Below are 21,797 nucleotides of genomic sequence, written 5' to 3'. Positions count from 1 at the left end.
GTCAGAGATGGCAACTGTCACTTTTCTGAAAAGCAACCAAGCTGTACAGAAGATGGTCCAAGCAGCACTGCAGGGTGTGTGTGGGAGAGGAGCCTCTTGTCCCATGAGCAGGCAGAGGCACTGGGTTTTTAGGAGAGTTCAAGCTCTGCAGAAGCATACAGAACAGCTCTGGGGGACTCTGGGTGTGGATATTGTACAACTGACAGTGTGTGTACTGTACTGACTTTTACATTTTCACTTGTATTCCTAAGCACTTTTTCAATAAATCTGCAGATCCAGGTTCTGGAGATGGAAATCCTTTCCCAGCAGTGTATTTTTCTTCCTGGTTCTGCCTTTTGTACACATTTAAAATAGTCCATGTAAACCAGTGTAAATTTTCTTCTTCAAACTTTCAGATTTAGGCCTGGAGACAGAATTTATTGCTTGGTGCTTGATCTTATTGCAATAAAAACTGCAGAGCTGGACTGCCAAGCAGTTGAGTGTAGAGAGCCCTAAGTGTTTGCCTTAGTTTGTGAGGATGTCTGTGTTGATTCACCCAAGCTCCACTGAACTACATTCCTAACTTGTGACTGATGGCAGTGTTGTTGGCAGGTTTTCAGGTTGTTAGTCTCTTCTGACTAGAGAAGGTCTTGCTTGCAACCCTGAAATTTCATGGTTTGAACATCTGCTATTAATTGAGTATATTTTTGCCTGATATTGGATGGCTTCTCTTGTAGCCAGTGTGGTGAAAGAGTAACTACTCCAGACTTCCTGCTGTGAAGTTGGAGTAGATAGTGGCACAGCTTGTAAAATCTAACAGGTGTCATGTGTGGGGAGATGCAGCTGGGTATGAGAGTGTTTTGGATAAGGTGCAGCTTTGAAAGCTACAGGCAGCGCTCTGTTGGAAGTCACAGTAAGAGGGATGTCATGTTTTTCTGTTGTCTTGGACCTAATTTGTTTATTTTAAATAATTTTTTTTCTCTACAGCAAAAGCTGGCAGGCTGACAAACAGGCAGCTTACAGGACGGACTCTCTGGCTACTGACCATTTAGCTGGTAAGTTCTTATTTTGGGGAGCCAAAGATCTTGCTGTTGCTGAGCTTGCTAGTCAGAGTGTCTCCCTAAGTCAGGCACCTAAATAAGTTTCTCATGAAGAGGAAACAGCTTCCTGGGTCCTTTTTCTTTTATCTCTAGGGGTACATGATGGCCTTGGACTGACTGTCCAGACATTCACATAGTCACATAAAAATTGCACACCATTAATAATTAATAGATTAATGAGACTGTACTTTAAGTTAATTAGAGTATGCTTTAAAAATTTGTGGTGTCCCCCTTTCCAGTGACCTTCTTAGGTAACACATCCTCTGCCTTCTTAGGGAAGAGCTCTGGTTTTGGTGACCACCAATCCCCCCAAAATTCCTGTCTGTTTCAACAAGGAAATCAGGCAGCCAATGGGCCTTGGGGGTGTTTTTCAAGAGGGAGACTGGAAGAGTGCTCAGTAACATATACTTTGTCTTCCTGGACTGACTTTGTTCACCCTGGTTGGTGTTGGTAATACTGCTGCCAATTCCATCTCTTCCAGTGGCATACCCGGATTGTGTGTGGGTGGGAAGTCGACAATGAGCTCTGTGGCAGTTTTGACCCAGGAGAGCTTTGCTGAACACCGCAGCGGCCTGGCCCAGCAGCAAGTGAAAGGTGAGTGCCTGTGATGTGCCTCTAGATCCAGATTGCACAGACCTCTTACCCAAGCTCACTCCATGTGTCTGGTTCCCCAAAAGTGTGCATTTTCCTTTCCTAAATTAGTGTTTTGCCAGACTAGCTTTCCACCCCCAGCAGCACAGTGGTGGTGCTGCACAATGCAGGGCTGTGAGGAGATGGGCCTGAACACTTCAGAGAATTCTGGCTACCAGTGCTCTCAGCCCTGGGATGAGGCACATGCAAGAGTGGGGCACTGAGCTGCATGAGAGCCTCATGGATCAGTGTGCTGGGCTGTCATTTCCACCCTTTGCTCAGCCAGGTGCTGGGGGTGGTCACTAACCATACAAACTGACTCTGTGGTGGGCTTTGGCATCCATTCCCAGCTGTGAGCTGCCATTTGGTATGGCCCAGTGCACAAGTGAGTCGAACATAATGTACAGGCATACAGGCTTTCCCTAGACTTTGCCCTAACTATAGTCCTTCTCTGCCTTTTCCCTGAGCTTATGTTTGTCTTATCCCCTTCTGACCTGTACCCTTTGGTCCTTTCACTTCTTTCAGCTCAGCCTGTTTTCCCCTAATTGAACTCCTCTTGACAGAGTAGGCAATAAGGTGCTTTTCACTCCCTGCACCCCCTGTGCCAGCTCAGACAAGGCTGGTGGTTTGTGGCATCCACTGCAGTCTGTACAATGCTGATGTCAGTCGTGCTCCAGACTTGGCAGCCCCATAGGCATAGTTGTAATAGGATTAATAGCAGGGCACAAGCCATTTGCTCTCCCTTGTTAGTGGTGCCTAATTACAATTGCACTGCCTGTGAACAGGGGCATTTCTGCAGGGAAAGTGACTCATTTGCCCTATTTGCTTTACTCCAGTTACAGCTTTAAACTCTGAAGAAGAGAATGATCCTCCAACCTACAAGGAAGCCTTCCCTCCACTCCCTGAGAAAGCACCATGTTTGGAAGCTGCCCAGGAACCTGCTGGTCCCTGGAGCAAAATTCGACCAATAAAGGCTTCTGTCATCACTCAGGTTGGTGGGAGTGGATGTCTTATCTCCTGTCTTTTCCCCACTCCCCAAAGTAGGTGAAGTGAAGCATTCCCTGAAGTATGAAATCCTTGGTATGTCAGCCTCTTTGTTGTATTTTACCCTGGAACTGCAGCTGAGAGCTAGGACTACTCTGGAGTGTAGGGGAGGGCTCTGTTGGAAGACTGTCCAGAAGGAGCTCTGCATCCCTGTTCCACAAATAGCTGAAGCAGGCCGAGGGAGGATTGCAGAATTCCTGTAGTGAGTGCTAATCCCCCTTTAAGAAGAGTCCTAGTGTGGGGCAGACTGGCTGCTGAAGTGCTCCTGCACTTCCCTGGGCACAGCTGGTTGATGTGCTGCACAAACCTGGGAGGTCAGCTTGCCACTAAAGTCCTCTATAGCCATGAGAGAGAGGTACTGTCAGGCAAAAGCACACTGACAGCTTGCTGTGCTCTTTTTTGTGTCTCTGGCTGAGCAGGTGTTCCATGTGCCGCTGGAGGAGAGGAAATACAAGGACATGAATCAGTTTGGAGAAGGGGAACAGGCCAAGATCTGCCTTGACATCATGCAGAAGACAGGAGCTCACCTGGAGCTGTCTCTGGCAAAGGACCAGGGCCTTTCCATCATGGTCTCTGGCAAGCTGGAAGCAGTCATGAAGGCTCGGAAGGAAATTGTTGCTCGGCTGCAGACTCAGGTGAGGGCAGCTAACTGTTTCTGACTTGATTCTTGCTCTTCCCCAAGACTCCTGAATGCTTTGAGACCCTTGGGTGTGTGTGCTTATAAGCCAAAGAGGTGTTATTAGATGACTAATTCAGCTTTGCCATATATTTTCAAAGCATACAGTTGGCAATTTGAAATGGAAATGAGGCTTAAAATAGGGTTCAAAGCTAATTACAGGCCGTGGTGTTGCATGAAGGGTGGAGTCTTCAACCTGTGACTTTGTGCTGAGGTGCTGGTGCTGGCAGAGTACAGGCCCCTCACACAAAATTCATGGTGTGTGAGAACAGAATGGTGCTTTCTCTGAAGTCTTTCAGAGAAGAATGTGGAGGGATGGGAGAAAGAAAAGTAGAGAAGAGGGAGTTCTTCCAAATGCTGGAAGTTTCAGATTGGGGTTCTGAGTTGTGTAACTTGAGCCCCATTGGTAAATAATTACAGACTCCTTGTTTCAGTTGCTTCTCCTTTCAGTCCTCTGCATTTTGATTTCTTACTTTCAGGTTCTTGAGTTCATTATCAAAATGGTATTTCTCATTAAGATCCATCATAGCCAGGTGTCATGGTGTGTTTTAAAGTGTAATGTCCAAGGTAGTTAATGCAGTAGTTAATACCATGTCTGCTCAGTGCTGTTCAGCCCATGTGTCATACCCTGCCAGAGGGACAAAAAAGGGACAAACTCTACATAATGTGCATCTGAAAAAATAGTTTATGTTGTACTGCCACAGATCCCATGCCCCACTGTCCTCAAATATCCCTCCTACTTGGCTCCAGTTCTGAAAGGTGTGTCTGTGTTGCAACCTCTCCTAGTTGCTGGCATCAATATGTGAACAGGAAGTTGAAGAGTCACACCAAGTGATCTGGTTTTTATTTGATTTATTTATTTTTCCATTGTAGCTTGAATTGTTAGTGCCTAGTTAGTTAATAGTTACATATTCACTGGGATTAGAGCAAAGTAGCAGTCCTAAGCTCTCAAGAATCCCTGTTACAAGCCAGCCCTTTAATGCTAGATTGAGAAAAGTTCTGGGGACCCCTCTTTTTCAAGAGAAGAGCAGTCCCTGAAGCACTGTGTGCTGCTTTGAAGACACCTTAGCACTCAGTAATGGTAAGCATAGTTGAGCTGTCTGCCTGCTGGAATAAGTTTCTGGTGTTGAGTTTCAGTTTCCTAGGAGTCAGGCTATGTCTTCTTCTCTGTAGCCTTGGCAGCAGATATCAGAGTTCAGATAAACTCTACCCCAGAGCTGTCATCCCAGTTGCTCTCTAGTGCTGAGAGACTGTGAGACAGTGGAGCATAGACACCTCCTCATCTGTGCCTGAAGGCTTTTGCTTGTTCAGAGTGTTGGTCCTGGGAAAACAGAAGGGTTTTTAGGGAATAGTGGGGTTTAGACTCCTGGAATACAGGCACTTTAAATCAGCTCCTCTGACAGAGTATCAGTCTTGTGCTAGATGGATGTGCTGGAAGACATTGTGTTTACTCCGCAGTTGTAGCACTAAGCAGCATCTGAAAAGCTTTCCCTGTACAGGCAGGGGCTCTCACAGATCCTTGGCCTTTGTATTGCAGGCTTCAGCGACAGTTGCCATCCCCAAGGAGCACCACCGCTTTGTCATTGGAAAGAATGGTGAGAAGCTGCAGGACCTGGAGCTCAAAACTGCAACCAAGATCCAGATCCCCCGCCCAGATGACCCCAGCAACCAGATCAAGATCACTGGCACTAAGGAAGGGATTGAAAAGGCCCGACACGAGATCTTGCTTATCTCTGCTGAGCAGGTACTTCAGTCCTGTGATATCTCTCATGTCGTTATCTGAACAGCCATTTTGGTTCTCCATGGTAAATTAGATGTTTGTAGCCACCATGGCCACAGCCAGTGGTAACATTGTTAGTCTGAACAGAGATGTATACCATTCCACTGGCTGTTTGAGCACTGCTTCCAGGTTCTGCACCTTCTGCTTGTCCCTTTTGTCTATCTCTGAAGTCAGATAAGCACTTTTCATATTTTGAAGTGAACCATATTAGATGCCAGCTGAGATAAGACAAGAGATTAGAGGCAAAAATCATAAATTGGGAACAGCAGTGTTTGGGGATGGAGCCTGCAAACTGGAAGGGGTGCTTGGGCTAGAGTGTCAAGCAGGACAGCACTGGGAATTCAGCTGTGTGTGGCAGAGATGGTAATATCACCAACAGTTTCCACTGAGGGCTGTTCTGGATTCTTGTAGGATAAGCGTGCCGTGGAGCGGCTGGATGTGGAGAAGGTGTACCATCCCTTCATTGCTGGCCCTTACAACAAGCTGGTGAGCGAGCTCATGCAGGAGACAGGGACACGCATCAACATTCCCCCGCCCAGCGTCAACAAGACAGAGATAGTCTTCACAGGGGAGAAGGAACAGCTGGCCCAGGCTGTGGCTCGTGTTAAGAAGATCTATGAGGAGAAGGTATGGATGGTCCCTAGAGCTTCCCATCTTCCCCCCACCTGCTCACAGCCCCTCTTCCCTTCTTGTTCTACTTCTGTGCATCCCTCAGTTGCATACTCCTCGTGTCAGCTCTTGCTCAGCAGCCCTTGCAGTACATGGACCTGGGTCTTACCATTTCCTTGCTCAACAGCGTGGGACTTGGGGTGATTCTGCTGGGGAGGTGACAGATCTCCTGCTTTTTTGTGTAATGGAAATTAGCAGACCACAAAGAGCTCTCTGGGTGCGTGTTTTCACAGGTGCTGCAAAGGAAGGAGGGAAGTGTGAAGGCTACAGTGTGGCCAACTGACAGTATCAAAATTGTTACATGAGTAGAAGTTGCTGAAAAGTAAATTTCACTTCAGTTTATTTTCCATTGCTAGCGTCACTGTGAATATCCTTGTTGTGGGTTGTTGGTCTGTTTTTCCTCATGGTTACATCTGCATTTGTACCAGTCTGAATTTCAACACAGATAATCAGCTTATAGCTTGGTGTTGCATTTCAGCACTGCCTGGGGACAGCTGGGCATTGTGCAAGGGCAGGGGTGTGTATGTGGTCTCTTCCATGCAGTGTCCCAGGGAGCTTAAACAGAATTTTTTGTATTTCACCTGTCAATTTTTGAGAATAGGGCTTTCTGTAGGCAGGTCCCAGAGATGTTAGGGTACTGCAGAACTCCTGTGCTCACCATTGCTTTGATCTTTCCTGGGAGCTGAGCTTCACCGCATCTTGTGTCTCTTCCTTTCACTTTTGTCCTTCCCTGCCCCCTTGTGATTGATGCTCCAGTGCCTCTGCTCCTACAGAAAAAGAAGACTACTACCATCGCTGTGGAGGTGAAGAAGTCCCAGCACAAGTATGTCATCGGCCCCAAGGGTAATTCCCTGCAGGAGATCTTGGAGAAAACTGGAGTGTCTGTCGAGATCCCACCCACTGACAGTAGCTCGGAGACGGTGATACTGCGAGGCGAGCCTGAAAAGCTTGGGCAAGCATTGACTGAAGTCTATGCCAAGGTATTGACTGCCACACAAAGATACAACCCTGGGCCACTGTCATGTGGAGGGGGGTGGTCTCTGTCAGGCTGTCAGAGATGCAGCTTAGAACTTAACAATGAGGGTGCAGCATGGGAATTAGAAATGAATTTTTATGAAGGCATCTTCCAGTCTGTCCACAACAGCTTCTCTGTCTCTCAGGCCAACAGTTTTACCGTCTCCTCGGTCTCAGCCCCCTCTTGGCTTCATCGTTTCATCATTGGAAAGAAAGGACAAAACCTGGCCAAAATAACTCAGCAGATGCCAAAGGTATGGATGAACTATTAGCTTAGCACCAGTTGAAGTAGAATGTGGTTTAATCCAGCTCACTCTTTGTAGAGAGAGAAATGTATTCTTGTATGGATAAAACCAGGGAGGAAATGACACAGATCTTATCATATTCAGGGGAACTACCAGATTCTACTGCCTCAAACACTTCCCATCCCATGCTACTTTCAAGCATTGAGTCCTTCAAAGAATGCTTTATGTGCTAGTATTTGGAGAATTGATGTAGTAGGAGACCTGGAAATGCTAAGTTCAATGAGACTTCTCCCTTGTGAGTTAGACAGTATCTGGAGAAAGGCTAGGTGAGGAACTTCTCCAAAGCCCTTGCAGACTCCAGGACAGCACCAAAACCTTGTGCTCTAGACACCAATATGGCCAAAATTGTAGGTTGCCTGCTTCAGAAATCATGTGTACCCTTAGTGGCAGGGATTGATGGTGTAGGCCTGACTGACAGCATTGACCTGGCTTGTGTCCTGGAAAATTCTTACTGGTTTCCTTGCCTTGTGTCTCAAGGTTCACATCGAATTCACTGAAGGAGAAGACAAAATCACTTTGGAAGGACCTACAGAAGATGTGAATGTGGCTCAGGAACAGATTGAAGTCATGGTTAAGGATCTGGTAAGTTGCTGGTGCTAGTTCTAGTGTATAAGAAGAAAGTGGGGAAAGGTGGGGGAACAGAACAGAGATGAAGTGTAGCTTATGTCTGTGGGTACCTTCACAGGCTTAACAGAACTTGCAGAAGGCAAGTTATGTGGCAGGTGAACAAAAACCTTGGTTATGAAGCTTTTCTTAAAAAATCATGAGCACATTTTTAGTCTTTCGATGCAGAGAAGGAAAGATTCTCTTTCAGTCACAGCTGGAGAGGCATTTAAGTCCCTTTGAATGTTTCACAAGCATGGTGCTCTCAGCTCAAAGCAGAGGAGTGTTCTGCTCTGCTCACTAGCAGGAGGAGTGCTTGTAGCTGGCAGCTGGAGTCAGTGCCTGTGCTGGCAGTGGGCACAGGCAGCAGCAGAGGGGGCCTGCCCTGCCTAGCCCTGTACAATTCTTTGTAGATCAACCGGATGGATTATGCAGAAATCAATGTTGACCACAAATTCCACCGACACCTCATTGGCAAGAACGGAGCTAACAGTAAGTGGGGTGCCTTTCATATCCTTCCTGTACTCAGACTCTCTGTGATAAGCCTATCATATCCTGGCTCTGCAGCTCAGCCAGGATGCTGCTTCCATTACATTGCCTTTGCCCTTCTGGAGTGAAGTTGGCACAAGAATATAAATGGGACGGCTTTAATGTCTTGGAAAGTTGATCAATTTACTTTGCTGTGTCCTGGCAGAATTTTTGTGTTTTGGGGATGTTGGAAAGTTGTCTTTTTTCTTTTTTTCAAGTTGGTCTATGTGAATTTCATTTTAGAACTCAGTTGGGGGAGTAGAAATCTGCATGGTGAGTTTCTCCCCCAAAAAGACAGGTGCTGTCTAGGGAAGAAACAGATTCCTCACTTTAACAAGTGAACTATTGCCTCTCAATGCCATAGATGCCTCAAGTACATTAATTGTACAGATTCCTGTGTAGCATGGATCTGCTCTTGCTGAACCCCAGAGTGAAGAGGCATTTTCCCCCGATTCAGCTCCATCCCTCTGGCCTTTCCTCAGAGGCTGATGTACTTCTTAAAGCCTCTAGTCAAGGTGTCTTTGCTTCGAAACTGTGCCCTAGCAGAATGTGTCACCACAGCCCTTGCCTTGCAGTTAACAGGATTAAGGACCTCTACAAGGTGTCTGTGCGCATTCCCCCGGACAATGAGAAGAGCAACCTGATCAGAATTGAAGGAGACCCACAGGGGGTCCAACAGGCCAAGAAAGAGCTGCTGGAACTCGCTTCCCGTATGGTTAGTGGGTTATGATGCCTGGGAGGCCACGGGGTTTGAGCTCTTCTGTTCCTTAGTGACCTTCTGCTAGAGATGTGTGCCCCTGGCCCATTGAGCACTTGGATCTCGTGACAAGTGCCAGTTCCTGTATTCCCTTGGATCCCCTTCTCTGTCAGCCTAGAGTGAATTATATCTGGAGGAAAAACATTGATGACAAGTAAGCTGTCAGGCAGCAAACTGGTAATGACAGTTTTGTGGCTCTCCTGCTGAACACTCCTTCTAAACTCTGTTCTCCACAGGAAAATGAACGCACCAAGGACCTAATCATTGAGCAGAAATTCCACCGGACCATCATTGGGCAGAAGGGCGAGCGGATCCGGGAAATCCGGGAGAAATTCCCAGAGGTAAGTCTTTCTAGGAGGTGAGGGATTCAGAGGGCATAGTTTCTACATGGGTAATAGACACATGATCAGTAAAGTCATTAATGTAGTGTCTCTGTGAGTATGAGAAATATCTAGCTGATATGTGTCTGCTCGTTCATCTAATATATGTGAGAAGATGGTTCTTCTGGCCAGAGACTGCTGACATGGTTACCTGCTTCCAAATGGGAAAGGAGATGTGCAGGATCCCCCCAACCTTTGCACATGTCTGACATGACAATCCTTGTATTTGTTTGAGTTGACCCTAAGTGACCATTTCCTGCAGGTTATCATCAACTTCCCAGACCCTGCACACAAGAGTGACATTGTCCAACTCAGAGGTCCCAAAAACGAGGTGGAGAAGTGTACCAAGTACATGCAAAAGATGGTGGCAGACCTGGTAAGGGAGATTTCTATCTGCTATTCTCTCTTCCATGCCTGGGTAATCCTGGAATAGAGGAGAGCCTTAGTGGCTTGGCTGGGGCTGACACACCTCAAGATGAGGGAGCTGTGGACATGGTTCTATGTGTATGGGGGCAGGCAAGAAATACCTGTTATTTAAGGGCTATAGGAGAGAGTACATGTCTTTGCTTATCCTTGGAAGTGTCCCATATGGAGAATTCCTTGGGTCTAAGCCTGTTGTCAGAAGCTTGTTTATCAAGTTCCTGGGATGGGGGTCTCACTTGCCAGGATGGTGTAATCTTCATTTCTCCCTTCCTTTCTCTCTTAGGTTGAAAACAGCTTTTCTATTTCTGTTCCCATCTTCAAACAATTCCACAAGAACATCATAGGGAAAGGAGGTGCCAACATCAAGAAGGTGAGATATCTTTCCTGTCTTTGCTGCTCATTACGATGATTGCCTGCAGTGAAATCTCATTCCCTGGTCTCCCCTGCTCATTGGTAATGCAAAATAAAACCTCCAAGGCCTTTTTTTCTGACATGGGACACCTCTCAAATCGTTTTGCTGGGATTATTTCTGGGTTTTTTTGGTGGCAGATCCGTGAAGAAAGCAACACCAAAATAGATCTCCCAGCTGAGAACAGCAACTCGGAGACAATTGTTATCACGGGCAAAAAAGCAAACTGTGAGGCTGCTCGCCACAGAATTTTGGCTATCCAAAAGGAACTGGTAAGTGAAACAACTGGCCTGTGGCAGATTAGAGACTTGAAAACACAAATATAGGAGTTTCAGGAGATACAAATAAAGAAGTGCTTGTAGTGGGGCGTGGCAGGGGGGAGACAAATATGGATGTCAGTCTGTTCTTGATGCTTCAGCAGAAGTTTGTGGCTGCTCATGTGTTAGGAGTGGCCAATACCAATTCCCTCTGGTCAGGCGTTTCTGACACTCAGCTCTGCTAAGCTCCTGGCAATATGGGAGTTAGGGGGCAAGCAGAGTCTGCAAACACATAGCTATAGCTTGACTAACATCTCATACTGTCCTCACTTAGGCCAACATCACAGAGGTGGAGGTCTCTATTCCTTCCAAACTCCACAATTCCCTCATTGGCGCCAAAGGCCGCTTCATCCGCTCCATCATGGAGGAATGTGGTGGAGTCCACATCCACTTCCCCACAGAGGGCTCTGGCAGTGATACTGTGACCATCAGGGGCCCAGCCCAGGATGTGGAGAAAGCCAAGAAACAGCTGCTACATCTGGCAGAGGAGAAGGTGAGCCTTGCCTCGCAGGGGAAGGTTGGTTTGACCAGCTGTTTGTTTTTGGAGGTTGAAGTGATTCCCTCTGTCTGCATGGAAGCCTTTGGCATCAGTAGAACAAATCCTCTTAGAGGGATTTGAGTGCAGTTTGGATGATTAAAAGAAAGCAGTTCTTCCATCCTTGTGACAACGAGTTCTTCTCTCATGGGCAGAACTGCCTGTAGTCCATCTCTGGGCAGACTGATGATACACTCAGAGTTAAGGCTCCCTGCTTTTGTGGTTTGAATGTTCTTTACCTGCACTTCTCTGAAGCACTTTAATCTGTAGATCTCCTTCACTTTTTTCTTGATCTCTACATTTCATTTCCAGTTATTCCATGTCACTGCATATATTCAGATTTGAGAGCTTCTGGTTACAAGACCTTGCTCTCAGTTGTGTCTGACTGACTCAGTCATTTTAATAGCAAGCTTTCTAGGGTCAGCATGTGAACATGTTCTCCATGGGAATTGGTTGGTTGCCTCTGGGAGCCTGGCTTGCAACAGTTAGCAAATGATTGTGTTGCCTTTTGTGCAGGTCAGACCCTTCTCCTGGGGAAGTCTGCTCATATTCTTCATTGGTCATGCTGAGTGTACAGTTACTTTTTTGGCCCTGAGAACATCTTTGGGGTGGAGTTTTTAATTTAAGACATTGTATACCTTTTTTACTTTCAATTGTGAGCTGCATCTACTTTGCTTTTGCAGCACTCCGCATGTGGGTGCAGGTAACATATCTACATGCTGACTGTTGGTGCTGGTGGCATTTTCTATATATTGACATGTTCCATGGGTCTCTGGCTCCTTTCAGCAAACAAAGAGTTACACTGTGGACCTCCGTGCAAAGCCAGAGTACCACAAATTCCTTATTGGTAAGGGTGGTGGCAACATCCGTAAGGTGCGAGACAACACGGGGGCCCGCATCATCTTCCCCACCTCTGAGGACAAAGATCAGGAACTGATCACTATCATGGGAACAGAGGAGGCTGTCAAAGAAGCACAGAAGGAGCTGGAGGCCCTCATCAAGAACTTGGTATGAACTTTTTCTACTTTCTTGCCTCTCACTATTGCAAGGTGTAATGAGTCAGCATAAAGGACCTGCTTGTCCTAAAACCATTTGCTGCCCTTTGTGGGAGCTCAGGAAGATCCTTCCTTACCTTGGGGTGAGGTTGTAAGCAGATTGCTGTTGAGTGCAGCCTATCACCAGGACGGGTGGGGTTGAACTAGCTGTTGTGTGTTGGCAGGATAACGTGGTTGAAGACTCCATGGTGGTGGACCCCAAGCACCACCGCCACTTTGTCATCCGTCGAGGACAAGTTCTGCGTGAGATTGCAGATGAATACGGTGGTGTGATGGTCAGCTTCCCGCGCTCCGGCACCCAGAGCGATAAAGTCACCCTCAAGGGAGCCAAGGACTGTGTGGAGGCAGCCAAGAAACGCATCCAGGAGATCATCGAGGACCTGGTATGTTGTAGAAAAGCTTTCTTCTGTACTCTGTTCCCTCAGTGTCCTGCTGTATGACCAAGCTTTATGTGAACAAGTCCCATTTTAGTTCTTGGATTTGAACCTTTGCTGTCAACATATGGGGTCTGCAGACTTTAGATCCTGGCTTGGGGCTAGCAGCTGGCTCCAAAATGCCAATGCTGCATGAATGAATCTCCTCTGACAATCTTGGTTTTTAGGGGTGGAAGGAGGAGGCCACTCCTTGATGTACATTGATACATTAAAAGATTAGAGCCTTCTTGTGTCTCTCCATGTCTGGCCTTGGCCAGTGGTCGTTTTCAGCGGTTTCCTGCACTGCTGGTATTGGGTTTTGGAAGCAGACAAGTGTCAAATCTATTCTTTCCCCATCTAGCTTTTTTTGATTTTAATTTCTTCTAATGTTTCCTCCTCTTCAGAGTACTAAAGAGTTTGAGCTTTGCTCTTGGAAGCCTTTAATGTCCTGAGTTGAAGGCAACCTTCTTTAAATCCTCTGGTCTTCTAAAAGAACAACAATTCTTGGAAATTTTGAGTTCTTCCCCTGTCAGCCATTTTTATCTTTTCTGACTCCTCTCTGTGTCCATTTTGGATTTCACCATGCACAAACATCCTGTTTTCTGGTGTGAAAGAGGCTGTATCACAATAGAGCAACTCTGCTTTCCCACAGGAAGCTCAAGTGACAATCGAATGCACCATTCCACAGAAGTTCCACCGCTCCATTATGGGCCCCAAAGGGTCCCGGATCCAGCAGATCACCCGGGACTACGGCGTCCAGATCAAATTCCCTGACAGGGAGGAAAACCCAGGTATACCTGTGGATGAATGGTTGGATGGTAGTTGGGATGATCAAATAAATGTAGTGTAGCCTACACTCTGTACCAGTGGGTGTGTTCTACTTAAAATTTATGGAGAGAACTGACTCCTGGTGTTCCTGCAGTGTCCTTGAATCTGGGCTTAGCATCAACCTTGTCCTCTTGGGAACGGGACAGTTTCAGGTGGTCAAACAGCAGACCTGGGTGTTGTGAACATGTTGTCACTGCATAGTACAGGGAGAACAAGGACTTACCCTCACAGAAAAGGCTCTATGGGCTTAGTGAGATCTCTCTGAGCTCTCACTGGTGGCTGAGCCTTAGGATCTGGAGGAGGGAGATGATGAGTGAGGAGGGGGCTCTGTGCATTGAACACGAAACTTTCCATGTTTTCAGCCCCTGTTGTCGAGCCAGCTGTGCAGGAGAATGGTGAGGAAGGTGGGGAAGGCAAGGAAGGGAAGGACACAGATCCCAGCTCTCCAAAGAAGTGCGATATCATCATCATCTCTGGCCGCAGGGAGAAGTGTGAGGCAGCAAAGGAAGCGCTGCAGGTGTGTGGCTTTCTCAGCCCCTTACCCTGTTAAGGTGGTTATGCTTGGATGTAATTTTTGGTGGTGGTAGTAGAAGCTGCTCAGTCCAGGTGCAGTGCAAATGGTCAGTGATTTTTTCTGTAGAGGGGTCTGCACTGCTCAATGGAAGCCCCTCTGCTCTGTGGCTTAGCCTGGCAGCTTGAAATCATAGTGCCTGACTTCGTAATTGCTAGTGCTTGTAAGCAGCCCCAATAGCCATAAAAGCATGATATGATTGTTTTATGGAGCACAGCTGAGAAGAGGAGGAGTCTGGTTGAGGCTGAGTCATTTCAGGTTCAGCAGACCTTGCCATGCTTCTGTAGTGATGTTTTCCAAGTCTCTGCTAGATTGAAGCCAAGGATATGAAAGCAACCTGTCCCACAGGTGGGGTTTCACATGGCTTCTTTCGAAAACATGCAACAGGTTATTTTGGTGTTTCCAGCTGTCCTTTCTTACTGTCAAATTTGTATCCTGACTACAAGGAATGTACCTCAGCAACGTGTTCTTTTGGGCAAGTATATGGCAAGCTAGAAGACAGGAGAAGTTTTTCCTGGTAAACTCTGCTCCATCCCCTGCAGGCTCTGGTTCCTGTCACCATTGAGGTGGAAGTTCCCTTTGATCTTCACCGTTACATCATAGGCCAGAAAGGAAGTGGGATCCGCAAGATGATGGATGAGTTTGAAGTAAGTTGTTGCCCTTCCTTCCATCTCCTCTATCCTGGAGAATCTGTTAGTGACTGTGTTGGGGGTTTGGACAGTTAAAACATACTCAGCTCTGCCATGGAATCCAAGGCTCCATGGTAGAAAAGTGATCCCTGGGTGTTTTGGACCCTGGATCCAGGTTTTGGTAGGTTTCATGCTGAAGCAGTACAGTCAGTGTTGATGTTGTGAGTGTTGCATGACTTGTTTGGTGTCTGCAGGGATTCCTCATCAGTGTGAGAGTTGTTTTCCTCCTGGGCCCTGGGAAACAGCTCTGCTGTGCCTACCCATTCAGGAGAATTCTCCAGAGCCTCTGGGGCTGATGCAGGTTGGCTGCAGTCAGTGTTGTTGAACATATATTTATTTCCTGGCCTGTCTAGGCCAGCACAGGGGCTGGAGAAACAGCGTTCTAGTCAAAAACCATCTAGAAATGGTCCCAGGCTACTGACTCCAGGTAGCCCAGCTTGATGACCTCCAGAGGTCCTTTACAACCTCAGCCATTCTGTGGTTTTTTGGCTGCCTGGGTGGGAGCTGGGCTTGGTGCCAGGGGAGACCAGCGAGATGCCAGCTTGCAGTCAGAGGCATCAGAAGTGATACAGAATAAGCAGTGATACAAAATAATAATTGCTACTTGTTACTCAGGTGAACATCCAGGTGCCTGCTCCTGAGCTGCAGTCAGATATCATCACAATCACTGGGCTGGCTACCAACCTGGACCGTGCCAAGGTCGGGCTCCTGGAAAGAGTGAAGGAGCTGCAAGCTGAACAAGAGGATCGGGTAAGGCCTGTGCCTGTCCTTCTTCCTTCCAGCCAAACACGGCTTCAGCCTCTGGGTGCAGACTCGTGGAACACCTCATCTTTTAGGGACATCCTTAGCTGCTCTGTGGGTGTGGAATGGACATAAATGGTTTACTCAGAGGTAGCTCATTTACCATGAACTGACAGGAGAGTTTGGGAGTGTAACTTTGCACTGTCTGGGTCTCTCTCGCACCTTCACGTACTTTTGAGACACTGGTGGGTGGGAACCTCACTGTGCTGCCAGTCTCTCTCTACCTGTCCTCACTGAATCCTTATCACAGCTCTGAATAAAAGGTTAAGGGATGAGTTGGGTGGTTGTTTGCTGTTTGCAGTTTCCCTCTGAACTTGGCAAAAGCACAAGGCTCCAGTGGATGGATGGCTTGGGTACTCAAGCATGGCCCTGCAAAATCTGTTCCATGCATCTCAGAAGTCAGAAGGAGATGCTGTGACTTAAGTGGACATCACTGGCACAGCCATGGTGTGTTCCCTGCTCTCACTCTGCTTCTCCTGTTCCAGGCCTTGCGGAGCTTCAAACTGACAGTCACTGTAGATCCCAAGTATCACCCTAAAATCATTGGGCGGAAGGGAGCAGTGATCACCCAGATACGCACAGAGCACGAGGTCAACATCCAGTTCCCTGACAAGGATGATGAAAGCCAGGTGAGAGATCAGACAGAGTGCAAGGATGGCTAGTGGTTGTCTCTGATCCTCTTCTTGAGAGCTCTGAACTCTCTCCACTGCTTTTGGTTAAGGTGGATGGTGAAGGGGTATAGCAGGGAGAAAGCTTGTTCAGCTGCTTATGAGCTTGGTTGTGCATTCACATTCTCTGAAAAAATCCCTTTGCCCAAAAATCCTGGGAAGCTGAGAAGCCTCAGAGAAAAGGAAAACAATTCTTATCTCATTTGCTTTTCCTCTGTTTTGCTCATGTGGAATATATTTGGAGATTGTTTACCCACAGGTGATTGTTTCATTGGATTCTGGTATGAGTTGTGCCACGGGGGTCCCTGCTAATGCAATACTTGGTCTCTCACACATCTCTGTGCCCCAGGCCCAGGACCAGATCACAATTACTGGCTATGAGAAGAATGCTGAGGCTGCCCGAGATGCCATCATGAAGATCGTTGGCGAGCTGGAGCAGATGGTTTCCGAGGATGTGACTCTGGACCATCGTGTTCACGCCCGCATCATCGGTGCACGTGGAAAAGCCATCCGTAAAATCATGGATGAGTTCAAGGTGAGCACTGGGGCAGTGCCACACAGGCCAGGCCAGGCTGGCCTGGGCAGCCACGTTCTCCTGTGGAAAGAGCTTGGTGCTGAATGAGGCTCACATCTCATGGTTCTTGTGTCTTGTGCCTGTTCAGCATCTTCAGCTAGAACAGACATGAAAGAAAAGCCAGTGCTGCCCGCTGCCCTGCTCACCCTCAAATCCACCAGCATATGAGCAGCATCCCTGGCCCAGGGCACCCTGATATGCCTGGGGCACCTGGGCTGTCTGGACACCATAGTCAGACACCAGCTGAAGCATCCCCACACCACCTCAGCTCTGTGTCACGTTTCTCTGGGAGCCAGGCCAGGAGCTTTTCCTGTTTTGCTGGAACTCAGACAGAAGTCCAACCTGGGAATGCTTCCTTGGTGCTCTGGATTAGCTCTGCAAGCAGTACTGAGTTCTGTCCCTCTCTGGAGCCCTTTTGTTGGGTTTTTTGTAGACAGAGTCCCAGATGATCTTGAGAGAGAGGAGGAGGTGTGTATGTCAGCTACTCTGATTACTGGAAGTGGGCAGCCAGGCCTCTTGCTGGGAGGCTCTGCAAGGAGGCTGTCCCCGGAGCCCCCAGCTACTTTGAGCTTAATTCAGGGAATTCTTCTGGCTTTCCTCTAGGCCACTGTGGATCCCCTTGACTCTGGGAATCATGGTGTATTCTCAGGGCTGTGGATGTGGCAACGTCAGCTGGCTCTGGGAAGGTCAGGGACCTCTGCCCTGATAGCCTATGGCATCAGCAGCAGGCTTTGTGCAGGGCCAGCAGTGAATGTGAATACTGAGGGATGGGATTTTGAAGACTTGCATTTTTTCTGGGCTCAGTTATTGAAACAAACTGGTTCCCAAATGAGCAGCCTTTGGGTTTGGTCCTGTCTTATTTAGATTTCTGGCACCTATCTAGAAGGCAGGGTGTGAGAGAGCACAGTGCTTGTGCATGGGGTGCACTAGGTCATCTCTATAAAGCCATTGTCAGCCAGGATTATTCTGTGGCAAACACAGAAAGCTCATTGTGCTTTGTGGTGATGGATCAGGGGTAAAAATGCTTGCAGCAGTGTGAGGACACTGTCTGGAAATGCAGCCCCTCTCCTGCCTGTACTGCCCAGAAAACTGAGCCTCTGGGAGTGAGAGCAGCAGGGGCTGCTGGAAATTGGGTCCTTACGTCAGACTGCTCTGCTTTCCTCCACAGGAAACTGGGCAAGCTTTGGGGCCAGCTATATACCTGCTTACCCCTCAGTGTCTGAGCTGTGCAGGTCTGAAACAGACTTGTGGCTGTGAACAGACAGTAATTAGGGCATCAGTGACAGTGATCTTTGATTCCAGTGACAAGGGTCATGGGGAGTCTCTGGCATTTCAGATGTGCAGGTGTAAGTGTTGTGCTGTTCCTTGTGTTCCAGGTGGATATTCGCTTTCCCCAGAGTGGAGCTCCTGACCCCAACTGTGTGACTGTAACAGGACTCCCTGAGAATGTAGAAGAAGCTATTGATCACATCCTGAACTTGGAGGAGGAGTATGTAAGTGTTCAGCAAATCTGTGATGGGGCTTAGCAAGAGCTTCTCCCAACACAGAGCTGGATGTCTGAACTATGTCCATGTGGTATTTTCTTCCACTGCATTAGAGAAATTGAGCCCTGTGCAGGTGACTGTCAGCCTCCACTGCAGCTGTCCCTCAAACCAGCTGGACTAATGTCCAGGAGAGGACAGTGAATGGGAATGCTGGGACACCCAGGATGTGCATGTTCTTGCCTTGTAGCAGCTTGCACCAGCTAAAAGTTGTGGCCCTCAGACTAGTGCAGACACACCATTTTTGGTCATTGTAGAACAGGCTGGTGAGCTTGAACAGGTTGCAGTGTGGTGAGATGGAGGGGTGGGCATTTTATTCCAGTTTGAGGAGCTGTCCAGATCCCCCCTCACTGGTTGTGTCACTGCAGCTTGCAGATGTGGTGGACAACGAGGCAATGCAGGTGTACATGAAGCCCTCCTCACATGAAGAGTCCAAGGCCCCATCCAAGGGCTTTGTGGTGAGAGATGCCCCCTGGGCCACTGTCAACAACGAGAAGGTGAGTGCTGCTTGTGCTGCAGGCTGGGGGCAGAGCATGGGGACACTTCTGTCTGTGCTGGGGACACAACACTCTCTCCCTGGTGACAGAGAAAGCAACTTCTAGCTGCTCTTTGAGGCCTGAGCACAGGCCTGGGCTCTCCTGTCCAGCTTTCAAAGCACTTCCCAGTGTCTTGTCACTCTGGCTACATCAATGTGGAGCTGTTGGGGAGTAGGGGATCCTTACCAGAAGGTGTTTTGCCAGGCTGTTATTTTTAGGGGTAGGGGTAGGGGTAGGGCCTGGGACTTGAGACTCATGCTGCAGCGCAGAACTGGCTCAGTGTTTGCAGCTCTGACTTGGGACATGTGGCAGCTCATCCTCAGCTGCCCCAGTGCTGCTGCAGGGCTGGCCTGACCCTGCTCCAGTGTCCCGGTTACTGAGCTGGGACTTGGAGCCCTTTGCACTTTATCTGCACCCTCCTCAATGTCACCTCTAGATGTCCTGGGGCCACAACGATCCTTTTTGTCCCTTCCCCATTGTCTCTCCTCCTGGGATATCAACGACCCTGCTTAGCTCAGGGCCTCACCATGTAAGTTCACAGCAGGGCAGGAGCTTAACTTGTTCCCTTTTTGTTTGCTCTAGGCCCCTGATATGAGCAGTTCTGAAGACTTCCCCAGCTTTGGGGCTCAAGTGGCCCCCAAGACTCTTCCCTGGGGACCCAAACGATAATGACCTGGAAGCAGAAACTACTCCAGCCTGCTGACCTGACACTAACCTGCCACAAATACTTCCTGTCTGAAATCTGACCCAGTGGCTGGAGCACAAATCAATTGTCCCAAGAGGTCTCCTAATGGTGTCTGGAGTGCTAGACCCCATCCTGCTCCCCTCAGCTATCACCGTGTCTAGGACCCACCCTCATCTCTTGATGGATATTCTTTCCTCCTTTGGAACAAGACTTCCACTCAGATTCAAACACTAAATGTGTGTGTTTTTGTTAGAAACTTCATAATTGACTCCAAGTGGCTAAGATTTGCAGCTTCCCAAGCGCTAGCAGAGCAATCTGCTCTTCTTGAGCATGTCTGACTAGGCATTCTCGCCTTCATTAGGAGACCTCCTTTACTGTGGCTAGGAATCTACTTCCTGTCTCATGACCTCAGGAAATAAATTTCCTTGACTTTCTAAAGCCAAAACGTTTGCCCTCTTTCCTTTGTGTTTATCCCAGGCCTTACCTTACCTTTGTAGAGTGCAATCAACTTTTTTTCCTTTTAACTGCCAAAAATTCATTTAATGCTGATAGCTGACTGTGGGGAGAGAGCTTCAAATAATCTCTAAGGTCAGAAACCTGCTTTTTAAAGAAACAAAACCTTCAATAGGCTGTAGAGACAACAGAGATGGAAGGGGCCAGAACAACGTATGGCTACCCTGGTCAGGAAAACACCTGTGAGCGCAGCGAGCGCGCGTCCCTGCGCCGCACCAAGCACAGCCCCAGCCTGCACACTTGACCAGTCTTCCAGTGCTTGATGACAGACCCCGCTCCTTGTTCCCCCTTCCCAGCAGTGTGAGCAGGCAGGAGAGCCAGCACACGGCAGTGTGGCTAGATGGGACAGGTTTGGCTGGGCCAAGGTGGCTGCAGTGACACGGCTCAGGAGCAGCTGGTGGGACGCACAGCCTGGAGAAGCTGTAGCTGGCTGTTAGCGCTGCAGCAGCTCGGCCTGAGCGGCAGTCACACCGTTCCTGTTGCCTTCTTTCTACCTCAAACAGCAGTATGATGGGGGCCTCTCGATGGTGGTGGCTTAGCAGCTGCTCCAGCTGTCACCTGGGCAGCCGTAGCAGAAGTGTGGAGGAGAAGCAAGAGGAGCCTTGTGAGAGCTGCTCCAGAGGGAAGCAGAGCTTGGTGGTGCTGAGGCAGGCTGTGAATCCGTAGGACTGCATGCTGAGCTAGCACAGGGCTTGGCCCCAGGGCCGTGGCTGCAGCTGTGCTGTAGCCCTGGGCTGCAGAGTTTGTGCGAGGCAGGCTTCTGCTCTGACAGCATTGGGGGTTGATGTGTGTGCTGAGCCCTCCTGAGACCTCCATCATGTGGTAGAGGGTGATCCATGATCTGTACTCGGGGCCTCTTGCGCCTGGGCCCTGCCACAGCTTGCTCAAAGGATGATGTCTGAGCTCCTCCAGCAAGAGGGAAGCCATGTCTTCGTGGAGGGAGGCATGTAGCATGGGCTTTTTGTGTGCCCCCACTTCCCTGCATTGGTCCTACAGAGCTTGTAGTCTGAGCCATTCCTCTGTCCCAGCTGCTTCAGCTCTTGGACAGGCAGGAGTCCCTAGTCTCTCTTGTCTAGTGCTACTGACAGAGCACAACCGTGGCAGGCTGAGCCCAGCTGCCTTGCCTTTCCCTCCTTGGGACAGGCTGAACATGCCGATGCTTTTCCTTCCTGCGCCAGCTCTTCTTGGCAGAGACTGCTATGCAGAAGTCAAACCAAAACCTCACAGTGCTCTCCTTTAGTCTGAGAACCAAGTGTAACAGACCATGGCCCATTGTGGGGTGCCTGGCTGCCCCTAAAGGACAGGGTGGCCTTGCCTCCAGCACGGGAGAAGGGGAACTAGGGTGGTACCTTCCCATCTGCGTCTGTCAGAAAATGGTTAATACCCTGTAGCTTAGGTCTGCCCTGCATCACCAAGCCTATCACCCCCTCCTCCTCTTAATTCCCCCGTGCCCTCACCAGTTGCACAGCAAGGCTTGAGTTATATCCAGGGCACCCACTGCCTTGGGCTCATGCCCCACAGCCCAACCTTCCACTCTAAAGAAGGTCATGAAGTGATTGTACCTAGTACTGTCCCCCCAGCACCCTCCTTCCGCAGCAGACTGTGGCATGTGTCCATTTCTTCTCTTTGACGTCTTCCATATTGTACGTTTCCATAGCAATGATCCCTTGGCCTTAACTTTGGAATTTGGAGACTATATGCAAACATGTAAAAAGGCTCATGAGTATGGATGACACTGGAATTTTATAAATTCTAAAATAAAACCTGAAACAGC

At 48.5% G+C, this 21,797-nt stretch overlaps 1 protein-coding gene across 3 annotated transcripts in view; it reads left to right on the top strand.

The window, feature by feature from the left end:
• Positions 1-21,797, top strand: part of HDLBP (high density lipoprotein binding protein) — a 38,942-nt gene extending 17,145 nt beyond the window's left edge. For all 3 annotated transcript variants that reach the window (XM_059855028.1, XM_059855027.1, XM_059855029.1), the window contains exons 2-28: positions 967-1,034; positions 1,561-1,673; positions 2,546-2,700; positions 3,173-3,388; positions 4,967-5,173; positions 5,621-5,836; positions 6,652-6,858; positions 7,039-7,146; positions 7,675-7,779; positions 8,214-8,292; positions 8,904-9,043; positions 9,322-9,426; positions 9,728-9,841; positions 10,172-10,258; positions 10,438-10,569; positions 10,889-11,107; positions 11,936-12,157; positions 12,369-12,587; positions 13,270-13,408; positions 13,808-13,962; positions 14,559-14,663; positions 15,321-15,455; positions 15,992-16,135; positions 16,524-16,709; positions 18,125-18,241; positions 18,658-18,786; positions 19,408-21,797. In XM_059855028.1, coding sequence (XP_059711011.1) covers positions 1,598-1,673; positions 2,546-2,700; positions 3,173-3,388; positions 4,967-5,173; positions 5,621-5,836; positions 6,652-6,858; positions 7,039-7,146; positions 7,675-7,779; positions 8,214-8,292; positions 8,904-9,043; positions 9,322-9,426; positions 9,728-9,841; positions 10,172-10,258; positions 10,438-10,569; positions 10,889-11,107; positions 11,936-12,157; positions 12,369-12,587; positions 13,270-13,408; positions 13,808-13,962; positions 14,559-14,663; positions 15,321-15,455; positions 15,992-16,135; positions 16,524-16,709; positions 18,125-18,241; positions 18,658-18,786; positions 19,408-19,494 — 3,804 coding nt within the window. In that variant the 5' untranslated portion in view covers positions 967-1,034; positions 1,561-1,597 and the 3' untranslated portion in view covers positions 19,495-21,797. The remainder of the gene's footprint in view (positions 1-966; positions 1,035-1,560; positions 1,674-2,545; positions 2,701-3,172; positions 3,389-4,966; positions 5,174-5,620; positions 5,837-6,651; positions 6,859-7,038; positions 7,147-7,674; positions 7,780-8,213; positions 8,293-8,903; positions 9,044-9,321; positions 9,427-9,727; positions 9,842-10,171; positions 10,259-10,437; positions 10,570-10,888; positions 11,108-11,935; positions 12,158-12,368; positions 12,588-13,269; positions 13,409-13,807; positions 13,963-14,558; positions 14,664-15,320; positions 15,456-15,991; positions 16,136-16,523; positions 16,710-18,124; positions 18,242-18,657; positions 18,787-19,407) is intronic.

The sequence above is a fragment of the Haemorhous mexicanus genome, chromosome 10, assembly GCF_027477595.1.
Source record: "Haemorhous mexicanus isolate bHaeMex1 chromosome 10, bHaeMex1.pri, whole genome shotgun sequence".
Lineage (NCBI taxonomy): Eukaryota > Metazoa > Chordata > Aves > Passeriformes > Fringillidae > Haemorhous > Haemorhous mexicanus.
The sequence above is the reverse complement of the archived record's forward strand: the minus strand, read 5'-3'. Positions and strand labels throughout refer to the sequence as shown.